The 27,509-nt window shown below is 35.0% G+C and overlaps 1 protein-coding gene across 1 annotated transcript in view; it reads right to left on the reverse strand.

Annotated features, from left to right (window-relative positions):
* Nucleotides 1-5,889: 5,889 nt before the first annotated feature.
* Nucleotides 5,890-27,509, reverse strand: part of LOC118183566 (uncharacterized) — a 46,975-nt gene continuing 25,355 nt past the window's right edge. Inside the window, exons 6-10 of the mRNA XM_035353162.2 lie at nucleotides 22,979-23,080; nucleotides 17,566-17,679; nucleotides 15,558-15,658; nucleotides 13,635-13,751; nucleotides 5,890-8,039 (exon numbers count right to left, since the gene is read on the reverse strand). Coding sequence (XP_035209053.2) covers nucleotides 13,671-13,751; nucleotides 15,558-15,658; nucleotides 17,566-17,679; nucleotides 22,979-23,080 — 398 coding nt within the window. The 3' untranslated portion in view covers nucleotides 5,890-8,039; nucleotides 13,635-13,670. The remainder of the gene's footprint in view (nucleotides 8,040-13,634; nucleotides 13,752-15,557; nucleotides 15,659-17,565; nucleotides 17,680-22,978; nucleotides 23,081-27,509) is intronic.

The following is a 27,509-nucleotide window of genomic DNA, read 5'->3' on the forward strand; positions in this document are numbered from 1 at the left end:
TCGCTCCACAGGTTTCAACGTCCCACCTTCTATTTCCGATGTGGAAAATTGCGCCCCCCCTTAATGGCAGACACTAGCCAGCATAGGCTTTGGCCACTAATAAGGTCAGAAGCGGTGGTCATTTTATTATGGAGGTTTTTAATGAGACACTATCGTTACCTCCTTTGAACGGGCAGACAATTTATATCCATGCCTTCTCCGGGATTCGAACCCGGGGCCTTCGGTAGGCAGTTAGAGTCAATAACAACTTTCCCGTCCGGGCGGCACGTGAAAAACTGCAGAATTAATAGAAAGGGATTTCTTCAAAAATTCACTTTTCTTGCAAGAACTCGTGCTCAGATATTCAATACAGTGCGCTGACATATTAACCAAAAAATCGCAACAGCATTTTTCTACTCAACTCTCATATCTTCCCAACTAAAGCCTAACTTAAGAAGTAGGTTCGTAAATTATGCATACTTTTGCTTTCAAAAGTGATTTAATTATGTTGTTCTTATGTTCCGGTTAAGTTTTTTTTTTTTTTTTCCCTTTAGTTAATTTGAGTGCATTTGTAGAATTATCAGCAACTTAAAAGTTTAAGTGGCGAGTTAAGTTACGAGCTAACGAACCACCATTTGTTTACATTTGAAACTCAATAGAATATTAAGTCAATAGTAAATTCAGTTTCTGCACCTTCAATGTCTTTTTGCCGAGTGGGGCCAAAACTAAACTATCAGTTTTGTGCCCCGAAAAATCTGCCTTGTGCCCGCTGGCCAAATTGCTCGTTTTTATGTTGATACTCTAATTTTAATTGAAAAAATTGTTTTTTTTAACTGCTTTAATTGTATTTGACGTTTTATGTTTTTCTGTATTTTACAATTTTTAATAAAGATGTCTTGAGTTTTTACGTATTTTTGCCCTGCCACGAAGTAATAACGGAGTTGATTGAATGAGAAATGTATCTCTTATAAAATGCACTAAAAATGTGTATAGCTGAATAGGCCATATCATCAAATTTTTTTTTAATGTATAAGGTATTTCTCCCGCTTTTCTAGCGTGCCTTCGTGGTGTAGTGATCTGCACACTGGGCCGATATTCCAGAGGCCCGTGGTTCGATTCCAGGCGAAGGCGTTTGCTCATTTTTCATCTTTTCTGGTTCCAATTAACCTAATGTCTCTACAGTGGCGCCCGAACTAAAAGGGTGTTGGATGAGGATTCTCCACACCCAGGATTTGGCTATCGGGTCCCATAAAAACTCCAGTCGCCCTTTAAGAAGGGGAGTATATAAGGTATTTCTCCCGTTTTCCTAGCGTGCCTTCGTGGTGTAGTGGTTCTGCACGCTGGGCCGGTATTCCAGAGATCCGTGGTTCGATTCTCGGCGAAGGCGGTTGCTAATTTTTCATCTCTCCGGCCTCCAAAAAAATCCTAATGTCTCTACAAATTAATACGAAACTACAGTTTTAAAAGGCTGCGTACTAATAAGCTTCCCCCCCCCACACACACACACACCCAAGGGTTTACAAATTAAGTGTTTTTATTTAAAGACTTTGTATTACGCAGTTTAGAAGTGGTATCATAAAAGAGTCTAGCAGTCATAATACCTTCAACAGCACATTTATTTGTTCAAATTGACTCTGTATCCGCAATTTTTAGAGCCACCAGTTACCTAATGTCTAAAATCAAGAAATATGGATAATTTCGTCTCAACTTGATTATGGCTGACTGAACAGACTGAAAGCATTGGTGCTACCATTACGAGACGTAAATCGTACGTCAGTTTCTCCTAGAAAGTCCTCCCCGAAGGCATTTTACCCTCAGCATATAACCCTCTGGATATTTTTATATAATTAACCCTACATTAACGTTTAATAGAAACTTTCGTACTTCTGTTTTGTTAAAATTTATTACTCTCTAACATTTCAATAAAGAAATCTAATGTGGATACCATTTGATTTCCTTGTACAGCCTATTCAGTTATGCCCATTTTTTTGGCGAACATATTTCGTCGAATTTCATTAGAGTTGTATTTCTCATTCAGGCAATTAAGTTCTCACTTCACGGCAAGTCAAAAATGCGTAAAAGCTCAAAATATCTTCAGTAAAAATTGTAAAAAACAGAAAAACAATTTTTACAATTAAAATTAAAGTTTCAGCGAAAAAAAAATTGTAATTTTTATATGATGTTTTAATTATATGCAATTTTAATTATATAAAAAGTTTTCCATGATTCTTTGGGGGAAACAATATTTTAACTTCCTTTATACCATTTGAATTCTTAAGATTTTGCAACGGGAAGTTAGTTTATTTATTAGGATATTTAACATTTGTATAAAGGAATATTGCTTATTTCATCGTAATTTTTTTAATATGTGATACAACTGATGATTGATTATTGATGTTTTACATATGTTACCATGAAAGACCGAAATTGGAGAATGTCGACTTTCACCGGAGAATATCAATATTCACCAAATACGTCGGTGAAAAACCGAATATTCTTGTATATTCGGACCCTCACCGGTGTATGTCGACAATCACAGATATGCTCTGGTGAAAGTCGACAAGAGAGGTCATAAAGTGCCATAATAGTTTAAGTTGTTGCAATAAATAAGATTTGAATCACATAATTCAGTAAGTTTTTTATTACTGTTATTTTATTTTCTCATTTAGAACGTACTGTATAATTAAGTAAGTTTTTAACTTCTGTTATTTTCCTTTCTCATTTTGAATGTATTGTGTGTTTTAGGTTCTCATGTTCTTAAGTTCTTATTTGAAGTTTAAAGTGCGTTTATTCGCGACTGAATTACGGAGAAGAAAATATAATATTGTTATATGTTTAACAGTCACCATTAGTACATGGTGAATGTCGACATTGACCGGTGTAAGTCAGAAATAAGAGTATTTGGAAAATATTTCGGGCATACACCAAGAGACTATGTGAATGTTGACATTCACCGACATTCTCCAGATTTCGGTGTTTCACCGTAACATATATATACATATAAGTTGTTTTGCAGAGAGGAATTATGTGCAGGTTTTAAATTTAATGTTTGGTGTTTCCTTTACGCATTTTTACGGTACACATAAAAGCCAGACGAAGGCTGGCCGCGTAGCGGATAGTAATTAATAAATTGAGGAATTACTAGAGGGCCATAATGAGCTCAAATAGAAAGAACTACAACAGTTTTAGATGACGGTAACCAAAGGTGACTAGAGCGGGAAAGGCTTCAGAGAAAGAGGAACGTAGAAATCATGATCTTAGTTATATCATTCTAAAAAGTTCTGAAAAATGGTACATCTATTGCTTTGTTAGGGTTACATTGTTTAATGGAAACTTTTCACCTTATACCATTTTTCAAAACTTTTGAAAATGATATATAACTAGTCACTGCTTTTTCGGATGCCACAGACTGTCCTTTCATTTCACCATCGATAGGGAATAGCTGATATACTTTGCACTTTGTAATCGATTACGAAGTCTGGATGCTTCGTTTATGTTTTATTCCGAATTGCGATAAGGTTGTTTTATGCGGTAGGGTTGTATGTAGAAAATCTGTAGAACATAAAGTGGCCCTATTTAATTTTTTTCTTATTATACACGAGACTGGATTGCGAGACTTGTTATATACGAGACGCAATGCGAATAAATCTCTATGATACAGTCAATTGTTTCCGTTACTCGAACTAATTCATCGTGACACCTTTTTAAAAGTCTTAATAGACAGAAACTGGCTCGGCTCCCATTGCCGATACAATGATCAAAAGTATTGTTTAGCTTAGTTCTTTGTTAATAAAAAAACAGCAATCGTGCATGTAATGAGTCTAAAAAATAATGAAAATTAATATACGTCTGTATTGTCTGAGCATAAATAATGCATGATTTCAAATTAGATATTAGAGTCTAGTGATTGTATATGTACGATTTAAAATAATGGTTATGTATGGTAGAGCACATGACGAAAAGAACCATTGAATTTTATTTATTTGAAAATTTCGTAATCGATAAACAACGCCCACTTTCTTATCGATGATACAAGCCTGTCTATCGATGGTGAAGGACAGTACAGGGTGATTATAATTAAAGTTTAAGTTTCAAAACGCTATAAAAAAAGAACCACTCATGAAAATGACGTCAAATTTGAAAGGAATGTTATTGAAGAAGGCGGAAAGCGTATGGCAGAAGAAAAAATTTAGTTTCAAAAGTTAGCAACAGATGGCGCTGCAAGCGGAAGAAGACGTAAATTAAAATGTTAGTTAAATTTCAGTGTTATAAAGCCGCCAGGTACCAGGCTGTTCCTCATTTTGCGACTCAGGCGTTCGCCATGGGTGTTTCACTGCAGGACCGCGCTCTGCTGGTAAAGCTGTATTACAAGAATGATGATTGTGCAAGAGTAGCTCTGCAAAAATTCAGGACACTGAAGGGTATAAAAGAAGGCGTTGGTCCAATGAGTGTCGTAGGTCTAAAGAAAATTATGCAAAAATTCGAAACGACAGGTACGAAACATCCTGCAATGCTATCCGTACAAAATTGGCCATGTGCAGGAGTTGCTTCCTTCTGACCTGACAGCTAGGGAGACGTTGGAAATTTTCCACGGCCATTCATTATCCACTTTCCATATGACCATAAGCCCATTTCCATATGACAGGATACGTGAATACCCAGAATTGTCGAATATTGGCAACAGAAAATCCACTGGCAACGCACCCCGTACCACTTCATCCTGAAAAGGTCACGGTATGGTGTGGCTTTACGGCATTAGTCATCCTACAACCATATTTTTTCGAGCAGACGGGTGCTTCCGGTCCTGTTACCGCAATCGTCACTGGTCAGAGGTATGCGTCCCTTTTGCGCAACCACGTGATTCCAGCTCTGCAACAGCGTGGATGTGTGAATGAAATCATTTTTATGCAAGATGGCGCTCCTCCGCACATTGCATATCCCGTGAAGCAGCTGCTGAGGCGCCATTTCGGAAATGCTCGAATTATCAGCCGTCATTTTCCTACAGCCTGGCCGTCCCGATCGCCTGATCTTACTCCGTGTGATTTCTGGCTGTGGGGATATCTGAAGGATGTTGTGTTCCATGCTCCAATTGCAAATTTAGCGGAATTAAAGGCACGCATTTCGCAAAACATTCTGAACATCACCCCGGAGACACTGCGATCCGTCGTGGAACATGCTGTTTGTCGCTTTCAACTTGTTGCACACAACGGTGGACACAATATTGAACATGTTTTGCGACAGTTCCGAACTTCTTTGATGAATGGTTCTTATGCGGTATGCCGCCGCAAAACTCTTGAAACCAACCGATTTGTCCCTTCCGATGTGATATGTACAGTCATGCAAATAAAATTATTCAACAATTCTAATTTGTCAATGCGTTTTAATGTGTAACTGCCACCTTAGCCGTTGTTTTACGAAACATTTCTCGTTTCTCGTCGTGATTCTGCCGCTTACAGCGCCATCTGTTGCTAACTTTTGAAACTAAATTTTTTCTTCTGCCATACTCGTTCCGCCTTCTTCAATAACATTCCTTTCAAATTTCACATCATTTTCATCAGTGGTTCTTTTTTTATAGCGTTTTGAAACTTAAACTTTAATTATAATCACCCTGTATATACCAGTGATGGCGAGCCTATGGCACGTAGAGACGTATCAGTCGGCACGCGACTAAAGTATTACTTCCTTAATCAATAATCACAATAAAATGATACAATGTAAATTAAATAAGTGTTTTAGTCTGTTTTTGAACGTTTCACTTACTTACGTATCGCATAATGCCACTGGCATAGAGCCTAAGCTAGATATAAGATTTTCATATATCGCCATAGAAATGATATACATATTTATTGACCCAATTTATGACGTTTCAATTATTTGGGCCAATCATATTACTTGGTACATGGCAAAGAATACGCCAATGAAGCGGCTGATGTTTGGTAAACGAATTCCCCCCAAAAATTCGCCACCACTATTCTACGCCATCCGAAAAAGCGGTGAAGGTAACGTAACGTAAAATGTTTCAATGATAATGTCATGTTTCGCTTTAGAAGCATTTTGTACAAGCCAAATAACAATAAACAACGATGAGGAAACGTCTGAAGCGGAATTGACTGGCGTTAGAAATGATATAAGACGTTTCTGAAAGACAGTATCTTCTTTTTCTTATAACGTATAGAAATCTGAAGTTCTTATATTAGAAGTTGACTCTTCCACTGAAACGATAATAGTTCTTTCCTTTCACTTGCTCTTAACTTGCTGCTTACGCCATCTGCTGCCTTTGAACAGGTATGGTAAAATCAAATAGAGTTTCGGGTTGTTTTGTCCGTTTAATATCGTGTTTACCTTTTTCAGTCTTAGACTTGCTTCTGTAGGTTTTGCATTGTAATTTTGTGCACAAAGTAATGCTATGAAGTTTAGATAAGCATTCATTTGTGGTTAGGGAACAGATTTCCCATTAATTCTCTACAGAGATTAATTTTGGCTTCAGAGTTATTTCCGATGACCAATGAATAACCTTAAGGAGAGGATTACAGTATTTGACGGCATATAAGACGCACTTTTTTTCCTAAATTTGGTCTCAAAAAGGTTACCTGAAGGACACAGGTTAACTTTCAATACTGAATGCTTTTTTTAGCTCGGATAAAGGTCTAGACACACATAACTTTTTCTACATCTGCCATAATTATTTTGCGCATGCGTGAAATATCTGTCGCCTAAAAGCGCCATAGCTCGAAGGCCACGTTACGTCTATGGAACCTTTCCTTCTTTACATACACTTTCTTTGACTCAGCCGACACACGTGTCGGTATCGGTGCTACTCTGTACAAACGTGCCGGTATCGGTACTTAAAACTATTTGTTTAAAAAAAATACCCTGGAAAATATGACTACAGGAAACAAAAGATTAAGCTACACAATTCAGTATAAACTAGGAGTGTTAAACTACGCCAAAGTGCATGGAAACAGAGCAGCAGCAAGGCATTTCGGTCCACCACCTACTGAAAAAATGATACGTACTTGGCGACTGCAGGAAGATAAACTGAAGAGTGCTAAAAAACTTCCAAAGAGTGTAATTGTTCATGTCCATCTGAAAGGCTGGATGGATGATATTGGAATGAAACTGTAGTTACAGAACGTACGGGCGAAGCGACCTGGTGGACTCTTAAGAAAACCCTCTCTTTTGGTTTCGGATCAGTTTAGCGCCCATAGAACTGAATCTATAAAGAATAAAACGAGAGAATTAAAAACCCAGATACCTGTCATTCCTGGTGGACTGACTAGCCAATCGCAGCCTTTAGATGTATCGGCGAATAAGCCATTTAAGGAAAAAGTGCGAGAACGATGGAACAAGTGGATAGGAGAGCCACATCACGCCCTCACACCCTCAGGTAGAATGAAGCGGCCCTCTATTTTACAAGTGTGCGAGTGGGTAAAAAGATCTTAAGATCTTAGGAGGACGTAAAGGCTGAAGTGATTAAGTCCTTTAAGACGTGAGTGCGGAAGCAGTAATGCTCTTGACGGAACAGAAGACGACGCATTATTCGAAGAAGGTAATATTAGTGATGACGATATTCTCGTTTTCGATGATGATGATAGAGAAAAGGATTTTTATGGTTTTGAAAGTGATTAAAGTCTAATTTCATGATAGCAACATTTTCCTTGAACCTGTGTTTTTTGTTGTTTCGGGTTTATTTTATATTATGTTTGATTGCTGTATATTCATTGATTCATTATTGAAATTTACATATCATGTTCAAAATTGCTTGCCGTTTGTTAATTTTCCTTAATAAAAATATGTTTTGTAATTGCATTCAATGATTGTTTATTTGGCTTTTGTGAAACGTGATAACTAAAAGAAAGCACATTTTAAGTTATCGTGGACTATTGAAACTTTTTTCCTTGTGTGTGGCCTTCTAAAAAAGGGTGCGTCTTATATGCCAGTGCGTCTTATATGCCGTCAAATACGGTAAGTCCGTGAACCGATGTTTCACCATACTGGAAGAATAAATATCATCTCTGGAACTGTTCAGTTTGAATGCTGGAGCTTCAGATGAATTTTACCTAAAAAAATGAAAAACGCCGTGTTATTAATGCATAAGATTTTTGTGTTTTTCTTTAATCATATGAAAGGTAATATGTTGAAAAAAAAAATTAAAAAATGAAAATTACAACTTCAACTGCATTGCCTAAGAAAAATTGGGGTAGTGATTACAAACAATTTATGAAAATATATGTAAAATATAAAATATCTACCTTTCTAATAAAAAAAAAAACTAAAAAAAAAAAAAAAAAAAAAAATCTGAAATGTTTCAGATTTTAAATTACGTCCAAAGGGGCGTTTTTTAACGTTTTGAGTGTTACCTTTATTTATTAAATATCATGTTCTTTGCACTTAAACCATAAAATTCAGTTCAAGAGCAATATCGCAAAATAATGTTAAATTAAGCATATCTTTAGAATTTCCGATATACACAGTCTCGCGAGCTGGAGATAAAAGTATTTTCTTTCTATATAACGTTGCCATTTCTCGCTTTTAAAGCATTGAGTTTGTAAATCAAAAATTCGTTAAAGTTTTACAAAATATAAAATCTATAATAAAACAAATTCCAAATTTGGGATTTCAGATGCCCATATTCGCAGTAGGATTTCGTCATTCAAAATTCGATGGCTCTATGTACCATTGTTTTATCACAATGCGAGAAATAGACAATCATTTATGCAGATTTTTCATTATTTAATTTCTTCAAATATAATGCAGGACTCTAACATTTTGTGGCAACAGTTTGAAAAGTGAACCGACGTTTATGAGTCCGACGCAAAATCGCAAAACGAAAACAATAGTCCTTCAGGGACAAAGCCCCTTTGGACTAATAATAACCCTTTATTTCTTCTATTAAATTTGAGCATGCTCCCCTCTTCATTCTAAAAATATCAAAGCAATATTTTTCTGATGTAATTTCTTCTTGTAATTCTGAAAAGTGATCCGTTACCTGATCTCTGTTGCGCAATTATTCCTGGAATTCTATGATATCTTAACCCAGTATCCGAATAGTAATCTGTTATGTATCTCAAATTTAATTCACTTAATGCAAAGATTCTTGAGATGTGATCCGAAATATAATCATTATCTTGGTTTAAAAAGTCTTTCCTGCGCAACAGTGCCATTGACCAAGGAACCTAATAATCATTTATCGCCTTCCTATCCGCTTTTTGCTTTAGTGTTGTACTGTGTATAAAAAAATCATTAAAATACAAATAAATAAATAAATAAAATATAAAAAACTAATGTAAAAAAAAATCTGAAAGCTTTCAGATTTTATATTATGCTCAAAGGGGCGGTTTTAAACGTTTTACCTTTATTAAATACCATCTTCTTTTCACTTCAACCATAAAATTCAATTCAACAGCAATATCGCGAAAGAAATTCTAAATGAGCATATATTTAGAATTTCCGATACACAGTCTCACGCGCTGGAGATAAAAATGTTTCTTTTTTTCCTACACTCTTGCCATTCCTCCCTTTGAAATCGTTGAGTTAGTTAATCAAAATCAAAAATTCGTTAAAGTGTTACACAATATGAAATCGATAATAAAACAAATTCTAAATTCCAATTTTGGGCTTCCAGATGCCCATATTCGGAGGAGGATTACGTTATTCAAAACTGGATGGTTCTAGGTACCGTTGTTTTATTACAATGCGAGAAACATGAATACATTTATGCAGATTCTTCATTATTTAATTTCTTTAAATATAACACAGGTCGAAAATATTTGGTGGCAACAATTTGAAATGTGAAGCGGATATTTAAAGTTTTCAGTGCAAAATGCCAAAACGAAATTCATATCCCTCCTGGACAAATTGCCCCTTTGATCAAAAAATTGCTAAAAACCTGTAAAACAAACAACAAAAGTTTCTGAAGTTTTCAGATTTTTATATTACGCCCAAAGCGGCCTTTTTTCTTCAGTGTTTTCCGTGTTACTTTTATTTATTGAATATCATGTTCTTCGCACTTATACCATAAAATTAAATTCAGCAGCAATATCACAACATAATTTAAAGAGAGCATATCTTCTTTAGAATTTCCGATACACAGTCTCGCACCCTGGGAATATTTTTTTCCTCGCTCAGTGTTGCCTTTGCTCGCTTTGAAATCGACGAGTTTCTTAATCAAAAACTCATAAGGGCTTTATAAAATATGAAATAGACTACAAATTCCAAATCTGGGCTTCCAGATGCTCATATTCGAATGGAGGACTACGTTATTCAGAATTTGATGTCTCTAGGTACCGTTGATTTTTCACAGTGCGAGAAACACATACATTCATGAAGATTCCTCACTATTTATTTTTTTTTAATATAATGCAAGGCCCTAATATTTGGTGGTAACAATTTAAAAAGTGAATTAACATTTGTAGTGAACCGACGCAAAATGCCAAAACGAAATTAAAAGCCCTTCTGGGCAAATTATCCCTTTGGACTAAAAATTCAAAACATGATTTCAATCATTTTTCTTATATAGAATCTTTCTCGATCCATGTGGCTCCCCCTAGCATTTTCATTTTTAACTATTTTTATGTAGTTTTCCTATTTCTGCACACATAGTCTTTCTCTCTCTTAATCTTTACGTTCCTGGGTCTAGTAAATATTGCTTGTTATGAATAAAATGTACTAATAAAAAAGACACTTGCTCACTCTTTTCAGTACAGTTTTTACTGGAGAGTAGTTGGGAAGAGATTTATTGACAGAATAAATGAAATACGTGAAAGTTATGTTAAAAATTGTATGGAAAGATTTCCAATGAAATATTTAAATCAGAAAAGCTGAAGTAAATAGGAGTAATGTCATATGTATTGAATTTTTCTGCTAAAATCTTTTCCTTTCCAGATGACTGGAAGGAGTTCAGTAGCTGATTTATTGTAAATTGAAGAAAATGGTTGCAAGATCTAGCTCTTCATCACATAGATGCAAGACTACTTCTAAGATAAGTTCTATGTTGTGTAAGAAGTTGGCTTATGGTTAAACAAATTTAAGTTTCATCACATAGATGTAAGGCTACTTTCAAGATATGTTCTATGTTGTGTAAAAGTTGGCTCATAGTTAAAAAAATTTAAGCTTTATCACGTAGATGTAAGACTACTTTCAAGATATGTTCTGTGTTGTGTAAGAAGTTGGCTCATGGTTAAATAAATTTAAGCTCTTAACAAGCTTGTTAAAGACCTTCATTGTGAGTATTGAAAGTCTGGTAGGAAAAGTTATAAGAGTTTATATCTTTTTCTAACCAGATATTTTATGTTCAATACCTTTACTGTCATTCGCCTTTTTATTTTTTTGTGCTAAAATGAAAATTTGAGTTGGCGTGCATTCAAATGAGGTAGAAAGAGATTGTATTTAAAGGAAGGTTTTAGATAGTTGAATCAGAGCATGTTCTGCCTGTCGAAGGCCACGTTACCAGTTGAAACTCTTGATTGCAGTCTGTATTCAGCTTTGCGGAATTCTTGCCATTAGGCTTCGCACGCCGGCATAAGTTTGAGTTTATTTGTGAGGTATTTATTCTGTGTAGCCTTTCGCTAACTTAACTTAGCTTAGCCTTTCTCTAACCTAGTTTCTGTGTAGCGAAGAAGCTAGACTTTCGATTCTATGTAACTTTTCTCTAACTTAGCTTATAAAGTTCTAACTTAACTTCTAACTCTTCTTAGCCTAGATTCCGTGTAGCTAACTTAGTTCTCTGTAGCTAACGTATTCTGTGCTAAAATAGCTTCTAGCATTCTAACTTAACTTCTAACGCTTCTACGTTAACTAAGCCTAGATTCTGAGTAGCTTTTCTCTAACTTAGCTTCGACTTAACTTAGCTTTAATCTGATTTTATTACTATTGAATTACGCCATAAACGCTGGCTGGTTTTGTATGCACTAGAAGTGTCTTCTGTTAAATTACTGAGTTCTAATAAAAGGATATTTTACCCTCTTCTTATATTCTCTGTCTGATTGCTGGACTTAATAATAAGTCGCTTAGGGTCAGCTTAAGTCTCAAGCTTAGTTTATGCTTCCAAATAAGGTGAGACACTACAATCCTTTAAAATTAAAACATTTTAGAAATATTTTAGCTGTAAAGTTTTACGCTGGTGTACTGATAATTGTAGATAACATTTATGTATTAAGAATTAAAGCAAAATATTTACAAAAGTCGATGTGATTTGAAAAAAGGGGTCAATAATAAACTACTCTTAGCTGTGTTATATTTCGATGTGGAGGATTTAGATAGAAAGTTTATTTTCACTTCGTCATTTGTCTATTATAAAACTTTTGCAAATAAAGAGAATTGGCGCGAATCTCATATTTCTGAAAAGAAAGCAATTGGTGCTATGAACCTTGGTCATCAGTTATCCTTCGAGTGGTTATTCCAGTGTATTTTGTTCGGGTGCTGTTGTTGTTCATCCCCACAGACTAGCAGCGCTAAATCAGATCCATGACATTGCAAACCATGTGAACCCTAAAGAAATCCATAAACAACAATGGATTCTCAGTAAGGTGCTACATAGAGAGTCTCAGGCAAGCAAGAATAAGACTCATCATATTCTTGCTTGGGAAGCTTGCTCAGAAGAAAGCTTCATGCAGACTTCAAATTAATTAGAACCCTGAAAAAATATCAGAGATCTAAGATACACACCAAGGAAGTGGGTGAGGTTGGTTTGATCTTGCCTGTTGCAACCAAGTGCCAGAAAATCACCCGGCCGATTACTCTGGTACAAGACGACTTATTCATGGACGGAAAAAATAGCCAGCTTCCCTGGTCAATGGCTGGAGTACCAAAGATAAAAAGACTGACTCCGTTCCATTTTACGCCGATTTTAGTAAGAATAAGCCTGATCATGTTCTAGCTTGCCTGCAGCTCTTGCTTGGGAAGCTTGCTCAGAAAAATGGTTGATGCAGACTTCAAAATACTTTAAACCCCCAAAAAATTTCAGTGATCTAAGATACCCACTGAGGAAGCGTATGAGGGTGGTTTGATCTTGCCTGCAGCAATCAAGTGCCAGAGAGCCACCTGGCCGATTACTTTCATACCAGATGACTTATTCATGGACGGATAAAATATGCAGCTTCTTCGGTCAATGACTGGAACCCCCGCATTGTGCTAACTGCAGGTAATTGATTCTTTGTCCGTAATGGAGGACTTCCTTATCGATCCCTTTCTTAGCCCATCGGCTTTCTTCCCTTTTAACTTAGCGTATGCTCTTTCTGAAGCGTTTCATTTCTAATAACGAAGATGTGGAGGTTATTGCATTAACTGCATACATAACGCCTTGGTCCTTGGTCCCTTGGTCCAAGGTACGAGTAGAAGACTGACTCAGCTCCATTGCCTGCAGTTGGACAAAAAGGAATGGCCTTCACGCCTAAGGTGGTTCTATCAGGAGTAAATCCCGACTTTCGATTATTTTCTTTATGTAATTTGATTCATAACTCCTCTTGCCAAATACTTGCGTTTGCAAATTTTTTCATGATCTGTTTCTAAATAAATATGGCATTTTACAAATCGTTTTATTCTGATGTAGTCATAGATATTGCAATCATTTGCTAATGACCACTTGGATATAATAACATTTGATTTACTATTAATGTGAATATACTTATCCTACCTACTAGAAATTTATATCCTACCTGATCCTAAATTATGCCTCTCCTTACATACAACTTTCATTTGAAACGCACGCTTCTTTCATATTCTTCATCAACTGATTCCATCAGTGTCTTGAAATGAAAAGCAGTACCTGGTTTCTAAACAGAAGAAAAATAGCTGATTTTAAAACTTATTCGTGTACACAAATGGCTGAAGCAACTGAAGCACAATAGTTGAACATGGATCTAAAATCTACAATGAATTTTATATCAGATAGGTTTGTTTTTAAGCAGAGAATGTAAATTAGTGAACAAGATAAGGAATTTAAATATACGAAAAAGCATGCTTAGGTAAACAAAATTTTGGACGTAACATTGAAATTTACGCAGTTTTATATCTTAATAGAATTTACTTCCATTTTTTTTTTTTTTTTTTTTTTTTCATCCCAGCATTAAAGGAGAAAGAATGAAGAAATACAGTGTAGTTTATTTATTGTGGCATTGTACGTTAGCGCCATCTGGCGAAATGGAGATTCGCAGAAGATTTACGAAAGTGAACTGCTCTTATCCTCATTACGCAGGGGAAAAACTATGAAAATTCCATGCAGCCACCTCGTTCGCCTTGAATTGAACCCAGATCGAACTACTAGTGTTCAGCGACTTTGCCATTCGGCCATTGGTGGGTCCATGAAATATGAATTTGCTTTATTGTTGAATAAAACGTTTATTACGTTTAAAATAATTCCTTTGAACAGTATGAAAAAGCAGTTTTTTTTAACAAAAATTTCAAAAATCACCCTATTCTAAAATGGAAATTTCAGGTACTTTTATTACAAGATTTCTGCATAAGCTGCATGAAACTTAACACATATATTTTCCTTGCCTGCTAAAACCTATGTAAGCATGTCTTTACTTTTTTTACTTATTAGGTGTTTCCCCTTAGGCACTACACGGAAACGAAGGGATGCCCGGGTAAACTGGCTTGTATCCACGTTACACATGGGGAAAACCACGCAAACGCAGATGCAGCCAGCCCGTTCGCAAGGCCTGGAACCCCGGACCGAACTACCAGTATTCAGAGGTTTTTACCGCACCTCCGCTGGTCGGCTATGTCTCTACTTCGGGAAAGAAATTAATTGAAAGTCATCAAATGTAGTAACTGAGTTTAGTTGTAATGTTCTTCGATACTTTGTTCATTTACTAGGTTCCTCAAAGTTATAACTTACAACGAAGCCTCCACTCAGGCTCTTAAATCAGCATAAAACTAAACAGACTTATCTTGACAGAAATACCTAACTTAGTTGGCCCTTAAATTCAACTAACCGGCGATTCTCAACAGGCACATAATACAGCCGAGAGTACAAGAACGAAGTAATCAGAAGGCAAACACGTGCCACTAAGCACTCCTGAGCACTCTCTCTCTCGAAGCAAGTTGAATTTCCTTTAAATACTTCTTCTAACACATTTGCCCTTAACGCGAGTCTAAAATTTTATTCTGGTAGGGAGTTATAAGTGGGAAACAATAATTGAAAGGAAAGGATTTCAAAATTAAAAATAACTGTTACAAAATTAAAATACACACATAGTGTACATGCAAATATACATAAATATAATTACGTTTATAAAATATACATTATACATAAATATCGTTGCTCATAAATCTGCTTTTTAAAGTTTTTTATTTGTTTCTTTCCTTCAATATCTTGAGATGAATTTGCCGAATAGCTTTCAGATGTCTAAAAGCCCGAAGTATTCATACAACAACCTTCTCCCATTGAAGAAAGCGAATTAATTGTTTGTCTAAAAAATTTTATTTATTTGCAATCGACATTAAAACTTCAATTAATTTTACTTCCTCCTAAATGGTAACTGATGGTTTTATAATTCATTATGATTTTTCCAGATTACATTTACAAGAAAAAAAGATGCTGGCAAAATGCAGAAGGGTATTTAAAAGGCACTTACTTTTTTCCTCCAACGTAAATAAATCAAACCAGAGAATACTATTATAAGGAAAGCAAATAAACTTCCAATAAGTGCAGGAAAAGTGCTTTCTTTGCTCTCACCTGTAAAAACAAAAGTGGTAACGATTAGTTAATTGTATATATGTGAATTATGTACGTATATAACTAACTCACAATAAAAGCAAAACTTACTAGCGTTTAAAACAGCCCTAGAAATGAGCTTAATCCTAAAGGACTCAAGAATTAGAAATTAGTATAAGCGTGTTGTAAGTAAACCGTACAAGTTGCTAATTTTGAACGTCGACACATATTCCTTTGATTTTTCAAAAATATAGTACTGTACGTTTACTAATATTACTCCAAATCCTGTTGCTAACCCTTAAGCCCTTTCGGATTATATTCAGTACAGTCTTCTTTCCAATTGAGAGCCTGAGATTTTAATTAAAACTAAATTATTCAAATAAGCAAAACTAAAATTTAAAACTACATTATTCAAATAAGCTAAACTAAAAAATTAAAACTAAATTATTCAAATAAGCAAAACTAAAATATTAAAACTAAATTATTCAAATAAGCAAAACTAAAATATTAAAACTAAATTATTCAAATAAGCAAAACTAAAAAATTAAAACTAAATTATTCAAATAAGCAAAACTAAAAAATTTAAACTGAATTATTCAAATAAGTACACCAGATAAAAAAATTAAAATCTGAAAGGTTTCATATTTTAACGGGACGCCCAAAACTTTTTGTTTAAGTTTTCTACGCTTTCGCTGAGCTCGCAGTCTACCAGTCTGTTGTTACACTCCTAAGAGACTTGTGTTTTTTGTCTTTTTAACTTTATTGTTCATCATCATTTGCACTTACGCCATATACAACTCTATAGCAAAATTTTAAAAGAAGCACAGCAATGTACGTTTAGAATTTCCGATGCAGCGTTAAATGTTCGCATATATGTTTCTTTTTCCTTTTTTTACAGCATATCTTTAGATTTTAACATGGACAATGTCAGATGCTGCAGATAAAAATTTTCATTCCGTATACTGTTGCCATTACTCGTTTTGAAATCGTTGAATCTGTTAATCAAAAACTATTCAATCAAATCAAGAATCAGATTGTGGTTGTGTGATGATGTGTAAAAATGTCGTTTCAATTTAACACATTTTATTTCCAAACGAAAAAAAAAAAAAAAATTGAGAAGCCTATTCTGAAATAAATTACATACCATAATGGGTGGAATTTTCCTCCATTATGAAGAATGAAATGATGTAAAAAGATAATTATTTTCTATATATGATGCAGAAAGATAACAATGTAAAAAGATAAATATTTTATACAAATGATGTAGGAAGATAACAAAGTAAAAATATAATTATTTTCTACAAATGATGTAGAAAGATAAAAATGTAAAAAGATAATTATTTTCTACAAATGATGTAGAAAGATAAAAATGTGATCTGCACCCATTCTTCAGCACATTTTTATCTTTCTGCAATGTTATGATTATATGCGACTGATGAAAGAGAGGTAAGTGGTGATGCTAGTTGCATAGGGAACAAAAGCAGGAGAATGTGGTGCGTTCACAAAAAAAGCCTGGGAGAGAAGTAAAAATATTGTTTCCCCAAAATGGATTCGGTTAGCTTGTTCTTGACTGGCTAAAGCGTTTATGCGAAGTTATTTGCGTCACATCATCACGTAAAAATCCTTTGATATGGATTAATTTGGAGAAGACGAAATTTAGATGTATATTTTTAGCAGTTACTATTTTAGAACATAAAGGGGAAATACCCAAATTAAAATGAAGAGTTAAGGGACTATAGAAAACTAAAATATGGCATTACTTATTTTTTATTTTATTTAGATAGTAGTAAAATGCAGTTGCTGGAAATAATCTTAAATAAATTTTAACGAATTAGTAATGCAAGAAAAATGCTGAAAACAAATTATAATGCATAATATTTTTTCAAACTGTTCAAATAATTTTCTAGAAGCAAATTATTTCAGATTACCTAATAGGATTCTTTCGCAGTTCCCATTGAGGTCTTTGAACCCTATGTTGCATGTACACATCTTTCGTCCGTAGCTGTTAAAGGAGCAATTTTCACCGCTTCCGCAACTGCACTCTGCGAATGGTATACGGATGGGTAAAAGTTGAATGATTATTAATTGTTACAGAAAGAGAAAGGTATAAAAAATGCCTACTTTTTATATTATTCAAACTTGCGCCTTAAATTTAATGCACAGTATATGATAATGATCTCTTTAAGTCGCAATAGAAAAATATTATTTTATTAGCGGAAACTTAGAAAAACAATATTCTACAGTTACGCTCTTTATAGCAATTTGCAATTAAGGGTTTTTATGGAACATTTTTGAAATAAATTAAGGGTTTTTATGGAACATTTTTGAAATAAATTAAAATCTATTTAAAAGTATTATTGAATACTTTTCATATTAGCGAATTATTTCGAATGCTCAATCGATTATTTGGATGTGATACATTTCATTTTTAACACCTGTGGAGACATTAGGTTACTTCAGGTCACGTGACTACTTAAACTGTGGGTCGCGATCCCCAAGGGGGTCACGTGACTTATTGCAGGATGTCGCCAAAAATTTTGCCAGTTTTGATATTTCTTTAACTTATTATAATAATTTTACAATTACCAAATATTTTTACACAGTGCATCTGAAACTAGATAAAGATAAGACAATGCAGTTAAAGAAAAAATGAAAACGCTTCGACGCATTCTTTTTATAATATACACGTTCATTTTCCTTGCTTTGCACGTGACGTTGTCATTCCGTCCGTTACTTATTTAGAATTTTCACATTATTCTATGTCTTAAAATTAGAAATTAAAGTTAATGACCTAAAAACTGCAATTGTATATTACAGTACAAGTGAAAAAATTGACAGTTTCACTTCCGCGTGTGTCGGAGTTGCGCAATACTTATGAGGTCCCACAAAATTTTTGTAAATATTATGGGGTCCTGGGGGTCGCAAAAAATCTCAGTGATAAAAAGGGGTCGCGAATGAAAAACGTTTAGGAAACCCTGGGTTATTTCGAGGCAGGAGACATAAAAAATGTGCAATGCCCTAGCCGGGAGTCGAACTTCCGACCTCTCGAATACGCGCCAAGTCTGCTGACTATTACACCACGAAGACATACTAAGAAGGCGGGAGAAATACCTTATATATAATCCTTTTAAAGGGCGACTGGGGATTAGGGAACCAAATCGCCTAATCCTGGTGGTGGAAAATCATCATTCACCATTGTATTTAGTTCGGGAGTCACTGTTTTTTTTTTTTTTTTTTTTTTTTTTTTAGCAGGACAAATGAAAAATGAGCAACACCCTTGCCGAGACTCGAACCTGGAACTCTCGAAATACGCGACGAGTGTGCTAATCATTACACCAAGAACACATGCAAAAAGGAGGGAGAAAACACCACATATACCAAGAATCCTAAAGCTAGTACATCTGCACAAGAAATACATAATGCTTTCGTCAATATCCAAACTTCTTAAGATGATATCCTACACTGCATTTAATTAGGGATAGCCAAATGGAGGATCGTTCATTAATTTAAGTTCATTCAGTACAGCAATTAAGATTGCATCAGAATTCGCAACAAATTTAAATACTTTATTTCAGTTGAATCTATAAGATATTTTATTTAAATTCAGGTGACAACAAGGAGGAATTAATAATAATAACAGTCATTTCTTCCAAAAAAACAGTCAAACACTAAATTAATGATTCTCTACAGATTTTTCTACAGAGAATGTTGTTAAATCGAGGATATAATTAAGCAGATTAAACCTCTTCGTGAATTAAATTTTAAACCTGATATATATATTTAAAAAGCTGACATGACTTCCTTGTACGGAATATTAACTATACGCATTTTTTTTTTTCATGCATTTCATTTAAACTTATTTCCTCGAATTTCATTAGAGATATACTTCTCATTCAATCAATTCAGTTCTCACTTCGTGGCAAGGAAAAAATTCATAAAAACTTAATATATTTTCATTTAAGGTTGAAAGATATAGAAATGCATAAAACACCAAAATACAGCTAAAACAATTAAAAAAATAATTTTTGCAATTAAACTAAAAGTTCCCTTTTGGTCCCACTCGGCAAGAGAACACTGAATATGTAGGAAGACTTAATTCATTTTTCTGCTAAGTTTCAAATGTAAACAAATATGGCTGCTATGATAAACAAAAATTAGGCTTAGCCGCAGTTAAACAACTTTTAAATTGTTGATAATTTACAGCTAGTGTGTGCAGATTAACTAAAGTTATGAAAACTTTAACCGGAAGATACGAACAACACAATTAAATAATTTTTAAAGCAAAAAATGCAACATTTATCAACATATGAGAATAAAGAATAAAAAAACTGACCTCGCTGAGCCGAGTAGCAGAGTGGGTATATTTATATAAATATTTGTATACTTTTGGTGCGGCCGATTGAAACCAAAAAAAAAAAAAAAAAAAGAGCTTCACAGCTACCTGGTATAGCAGTCCTATACAAAATTTAAACGTTCTGAGGCTACTCGTATTTGATTTATGTGAGATACATACATACGTACGTACGTACAGACGCGACGAAAAAAAATCTCTTCTGAATGCATTTTAAATCAGTTTTATAATTCGTTTAGAGTAAAAAAAAGGTCCTTTTCCTGTCCTTATGTAGAGATGTCAAGAAAAAACATCGATGAATTGTATTCGATAGCGGTCAAAATGGAAATTTTCGTTGAAATATGGTATCCCGAACGTTTCGTGATTACAATACTTCCATCACTTCGTATAAGGAAGTAAAACTGGTAAACATTTTGCTGTAGTATCCATTTGTTTAATCCTTTTAGGACAAAAGTATAACTGTTTTAGTAAATATTTAATACAGGATAATTTTCCATGGTTTTATATATTTTGGACTAAGCAACAGGAAAAAACATTGGAGAATATCGATAAATTAGTTTAGATAATTATACAGACTTTAACCTGTTAGCTTTATTGGTTATAGTAAACTAGAAAATGTCTAGACTTATCTCTTCTAGACCCCCCGGAAATGTGAATATGTTCCATGTACAGCTTTCCTACACATGTTCCAGGCATGTGTAGAAAAGTTGTACATCCCCAGCTTCGAAAAAATATAGGTAATCAAACGATAAGCAGTCTATATTCCAGGGAATGCACGAAGTGGTACACTATTACAATTTATACATACATATATCGTAGCCGAAACTTCTGTAATACAATAAATTGTTTAATTCAGCTGTTTTCATTTCAGTGGAGTAATTAAGTACAGTACAAAGTCCGAAGTCCGGACGTCCATTATCCGGAATGATCTAAAATCCGGACCTCAAAACTACCAACAAAATTTTTCTCGTAGGCTTTACGCATGGGCATTTGATTTCCCCTTCCGCGCATAATAAAACACCTGGAGAGTCCCGCTTTTCACGCATCTCAAACCGAAACATTCCACAGACATACATCGTTGATCTGACGCCAACCTAGCGAATCATTATTTATTATACTTTCCTTTCATCATCGCATGTTTATCAAAACATGACAACTTGAGTAATGACTCATGTAGCGATGTCTAAACAAATTTTTTATGTTAGTAATTGAATAATAACATAACCTTTTACTAATTAAGACACAATAACACGCCGCACAAATACTAATTCAGAAGCCAAACAACAAAAATCAGCGTTATATCTTCAAATTTCGTCAAGTAAGCAGGTAATACACAGGCTGGTGGTGGTGGTATTATTTTTTGTGGGCTTATCGTGAACGGCTGTGGGACCCTGGTTTATGGTAGAACAGACCATGAAAGCTGCGTATTATTTCAGCCTGATTGCTGATCAGTCGCACCTTCACATGGCGTCTGTCTTCTGAACTGGAAATGGGATCTTCCAGCAGGACAACGCCCTATGTCAAAAGGCTCGAATTGTATTGGAGCGATTCGAGGAACATAAGGATAAATTCCAGTTAACGTCCTGGCCACCTAACTCGTCTTAACTTAAACCGATAGAGTACATTTCTGATGTCATGGAGCAGCAGCTCAAAGCTTAAACACCACCATGAGTATCTCGACTTTCCATGACCGCTGCTTAGAGATTTGATACAACCTGTCACTACTCATCCACAAAGAACTTGTGGCATCCATGCCAAGGCGAGTTGCAGCTGTCTCGCTGGCCAAAGATCGCGCAACGCGTTATAGAAGTAGGTGATAACAATGCTTTGGCTCTTCAGTGTATATACATAATATAAGACAGTTTCATAATATTAGATTTCCGGACTCTCCTTATATATAAAATAATTGAAGATTTTTCATTTGTATAACATTGCTACCTTCGAATTTCCCATTAAGTTCTTCAAATGCCTTACTACAGATGCACTTCTTTGTTCCCGTTTGTGTACCTCCCGTTTTCGCTGCAATCGCTCGCACGCACACACACACACACATAAGTATATATATTCCCACTCAGTTAGCCAGCTCTGTGACCTCAAATTTTTTATTCTTAGATGTTAGTAAATTATGCATTTTTTGCTTTAAAAGTGACTGAGTTAGGTTGTTCTTATGTTCTAGTTCAGGTTTTTATGCCTTTAGTTAATGTGCATGCAATAGTTGTTGTATTTAACAGTTTAAAAGTTTTCTAGGTGGTACTTAACGAGGCCGCCATTTGTTTACATTTGAAACTCTTAGCAGAATAGTGAATTCAGTTCGTGCAGCAACTTAAGTGTCATTTTGTCCAGTGAGGCCAAAAGTTACCTTCAATTTTCTGCACTGAAAAATATGTCTTTCTGCCCGCTGGCCAAATTTCCCCCCCCCCCCTTTTTTTTTTTTTTTGTAGAAGCTAAATTTTGTAGAACAACAAAAAAAAAAAAAAATAAATAAATAAAAAAAATAAAAATAAAAAAAAATAAAATAAAAATAAAAATAAACTTGTTTTTGGTAGAAATTGTTTTATAAATCTGTTAACTGCATTTTGTGTTTTAGGTTTTCTATTGTAGAGACATCAGGATTTTTTGGAAGCAGGAAAGATGAAAAATTAGCAACCGCCTTCGCCGGGAATCGAACCACGCGCCTCTGGAATACCGGCCCAGCGTTCAAAAAGACACCAACGAAGGCACGCTAGGAAGGCGGGAGAAATACCTTATACTATATTTTACAATTTTCAATGAAGATGCTTTGAGTTTTGATGCATTTTTGACTTGTCGCGATGTGAGAACTGAATTAATTGAAGGAGAAATATACCTCTAATGAAATTTGGAGTTACGTTTAAATTAAATGCAGCAAAAAATTTGTGTGATTCAACAGGCCTTACAAAAAAGTTATGTGCTTCTACATAAGATATTTTTTTTAAGTGTTACAATGTTTTCTTTCATCCTGTTATACTTACCCTCGCACCATCCGCTAAATTCTGCAAATCCCTCGTTGCAGAAACACTTCTTTTTTCCGAGAACGTCTAAACCGCATGTTCCATTGTATCCACAGTCACATTCTGTACAGAAAAGAAACAGATAATTAGTAATACTTTTAATATGGTATAAAATATTGTCGAGAATAAAGATATAAATAAAAACAATGTCTCATGAACATAATTCACAACTTGTCCATGTTAAATTAAATATATGACAGTGAAAAATTGTAAAAAAAGCATTTACAAATTACTTTTCTCGGCCTTTAAATACAGTTATGTGTTGCAATTTGAGAAAGTTTTTAAACAGATTTAAGCTCATTTAATTATCACTTAAATGAGTTCACAACCGTTAATAAATCTCAATATGATTTGTAATAATTTATTTATAAATAAGTAAATCTTTCAGTAATTGATTTTTATATAGGCAATACTCTTAAATTAGATGGAATATTTATATTATTTGTAACGCATAATTTTTTATTTTTTGCCAACCACCTGTTAAACATTATTCAATGTAAATTCCTACAGTCAAGATTTTTCATTACAGAGTAGCAAAAGGTATAAACTACCTTTCGAAATGAATTCACGAAACACTTTTGAAATCGATTCAAAATTCCATTCTCAATAATCTGGTCAACGATAATAATACATTTTTTAATTATTTGAAACTTAAATGTGACTTCCTTTTAAGTCCGACGTAATACATCTTGAAGAATAATTGTTAACTTCAACTGCCTTCTTTGAATTATATTTATTGTGAAACAAAATTAAAGCATTACTTTTATATATGTCAAATATTTAAGGTGGTGCTTCAGATCTAATTTTAATTGAATTCATTCTTTTATCCAAAGTCCGAACTTCACTTCCATTGATACTCAAAGCAAAACCGATTAAATTTGGCTTGACAAACAAGGTTTCAAGCCCAGTTTAGACGAATATTGTTTTCATTAATTCAAAGGAGATCTTAGAGAGAGAAAACATGAAAAGAGATAGGTGAGAGACATTTTTCGGCAATTAATGCAGCCATATTTTGCAATGTGTGTGTATCAATCATATTTTCAGACTTTTTTACATAAAGATTATATGCACCGGTATTGATTATTAATACCGTTAACAGGTTACCGACTTAATAGCACAGCACCTATTAGGTTATAAGTACTAGTTCCTAGGTTACAGGTACGGTGTTAATAAGCACAATACCTATTTGATTATAAGCGCTAGTTACTAGGTTAACAGGTACAGTGTTAAAAGACACAGTACCCATTTGATTATACATACTAGGTACGGCATTAATAGGCACAGTATCTATTGGGTTATAATTACTAGATCCTAGGTTATAGAGACCGTGTTAATAGGCACAATGCCTATTAGGTTATTAGTACTAGGTTATAGGTACAGTGTTAATAAGCACACTACCTACTACGTTATAAGTACTGGTTTAGGTTATAGGTACTGTGTTAATAGACGCAGTATGTGCTAGTTTATAAACAATAGTCCCTAGGTTATAGGTAAGGTATTAATAGTCACAGTACCTGTTAGGTGACAAGTATTAGTTTAGGTTAAAGGCACGGTGTTAATAGGCACAGTACGTGGCCTAGTTACTAAATTATAAGTACGATTATAATAGGTGCACTACCAGTTTAGTTGATAAATACAAGTTACTACGTTATAGATACGGTGGTAATAGGCACAGTACCTATTAAGTTTTAAATACTAGGTACGGTGTTAATAGGCGCAGTATCTATTAGGTTGTAAGGACTAGTACTAGATTATAGGTACGGTGTTATAGGTTATATAGGTACGGTGTCGCGAGCCTGATATGGCTCTCGCAGGCAATTTGTGCGGCTCTTGCATATAAAATATATGTATGAAATAGGGTAAACTAAAACTATTCAGTGTCCAAAAAGAAGTAATTAATTTAGACTCTTTTTACAAAGTTATCAGGGATTTCTTTCTATTTAAAACCTCCTCCACTACTTCTATAAATGATGTAAATATGAACTTGTGGCTTTGAGAAAATCTAGATGCGGCTCTTGAACATTCCTGAATTCAAACGTGCGGCTTTTACTGACAGGAAATTTTCCAAACCCTGTCATAAGCAATAGTTCCTAGGTTATAGATCTGGTGTTAATAGTCATAGTCACAGTACCTATTAGGTTATAAGTACTAGTTACTAGGTACGGTGTTAATGGGCACAGTAACTATGGTGATAAGTAGTAGGTTAGGTTATATGTACGGTGTTAATAGGTCCAGTACTTGTCCTAGTTACTAGGATATAAGTAAGACGCTAATAGCCGCAGTATCTATTAGGTTATAAGTGCTAGTTACTAGGTTATAGAAACGGTGTTAATAGGTACAGTACCTATTATTACCAGTGATAAGCACAAGTTATAGGTACAGTGTTAATAGAAACAGTATCTGGTAGGTACTGTGCCTATTAAGTGTTAAAAGGCACAGTACGCTTTGTAAAACTATCAAGAGTTTAAAAGTTGTGTTTAAGTCTTGCTAAGCCTAACGAGGACACCATTTGCTAACATTTGAAACTCTTAGTAGAGGAATGAATTAAGTCAATTTCTGCACCAACTTCAGGAGACCATATGTCGAGTGAGACAAAATTAAAGTTTAAATTTTGTGCACCGAAAAATATGTCTTCTTGCTTCCTGGTCGAATTGCTTGTTTTTGCGCAGAAACTCTAGTTTTAATTGTAGAAATTATATTTCTAAGTGTTTTTAACTGCATTTGGTGTTTCATGTCTTTCTGTATTTACAATTTATAATGAAGATACTTTGAGTTTTTATGTATTTTTCCCTTCCGCGAAATGAGAAGTGAATGAATCGATTCAGAAATTTATCTCTAATGAAATTCGAGGAAATAAGTTCATGATGTTCCAACCTAGAATTTACGGCAATGTGTGTGGAACCTTGAGAACTGGTAAGCGAATAATCGCCCCGTTCAGAAAGATAGAAACGTAAACTCACGAAGGGTTAATTACTCTTTATTGCTCAAAGTAAAGTTCACAGACGGTCCTCTCTCAGGACATACAGAAAAGCCTCTACTTGTGCTTGAACTCAAGAATACTAAGAAATAAAACTTAACTAAAATAAAAAGATAAAGCCGAAGCTATAAAAATGCTACAGGCGTTGGCCCCTTAACGCTAACTAAACGGCGAAGCTATCAAGGGCCTGAAATACAGTCGAGCGTAATACTAGCTAGAGAGAGTGTAGCCAAAAAGCGATCCCGCGCTGATCAGAATCTCTGGCTCTCTAACGAAATTAGTAGAACTTCGACTTTAAACACTTTCTCTTCCTGCATCTGCATTTAACCGCGATTCTGAAAACAAATTCTGGCAGGAAATTTTTAAGCTGAAATTGAAAGTGACAGGAAAATGGCTTTAATTAAAAATTAACTGCTAAAAAAGGATAAACCTTGCAAGTTTAAAGGAAATGCAGCAAAAAATTTATAAAATTTAATAGGCCGTGCAAGGAAGTCATGTGGTGTCCAGATCAACTATTTTTGAATAGGGAAAAGCACGCAATTGTTATGTCCGTACGGAACGTAATGACTTCGTGGAGAACGTTTTAAGGAAAACTGGCTCGTTTCCATGTCATAAGGGAAACCAAGAAAACTCATACCCGACAAGCCCATTTGCAGGGTTTCGAACTCAATGAAACCAATGTCTTAGGCATCTTAACGCTTCGGAAACTGGTGCGCAGTCTAAAGCATAGTCCGAATACCTGGAAGTCCGATTGTCAGATATTTTTGTTTTCATTTTCAAGTCTCGTATACACTTAATTAATTTTTTTATATTGTTACAAAATGTCCAGGCGCGGTAAGATAGCTTCCCCGCAAAGCAGTTTTAGGGTTGCCATAAACTGGCAAGGGGAAGCAGTGTTGCCACATTTGGCGAGAAATCACCCATTTGGCAACAAAACTGGCGATATACCTTGGACGGATGGAGAACCTTCTGGAACGAATTCTTAAAGGGTTAGCCCAGAATGTTCTCGAACACAAGCCGAAAGCTATATAAACCCTGCTGGTTCGCAGTCAGTCAGTTAGTGTCTCAGAGTGTGCCTCGTCGAGAGGGAGAGTGAGAGTGCCTCGTCTAGAGTGCGAGATAGTCAGTATCGAGTTGGTGTCTCGTCTAACGAGTCGATCCCTGCGGAGTCGATCGAGTTGACAGCCGGGAAGCGAGTGTCGAGTGGGTCGTCGAGTGCACCGAAGGAGTCTGTTCGTGTATCGCGGTTAGTGCATCGTCGAGAGAGCGTGTTGAGCTCCGGGAACGAGTGAACCGAAGAGTCGGGAGCTGTGCTCTGAGTGTCGTCGAGTGCATGGCGGGTTGTAGCATGGAGAGTCTCGAGAGTACGTGGAGTTCCGAAAACGACCCAGCAGAGTCGCGAGCTGTACTCTAGTGCTTTGCCGTGAAGCCGTCTCCAACGTGCTAGCCTGATAACCTGAAGGCTGTGTCCCTGATCGTGTCGGCATGTTTATAGTAGTTCATCGACGACTGTAA

The sequence above is a fragment of the Stegodyphus dumicola genome, chromosome 11 (assembly GCF_044657685.1).
Source record: "Stegodyphus dumicola isolate Sdum_Otavi_A_Nest chromosome 11, ASM4465768v1".
NCBI lineage: Eukaryota > Metazoa > Arthropoda > Arachnida > Araneae > Eresidae > Stegodyphus > Stegodyphus dumicola.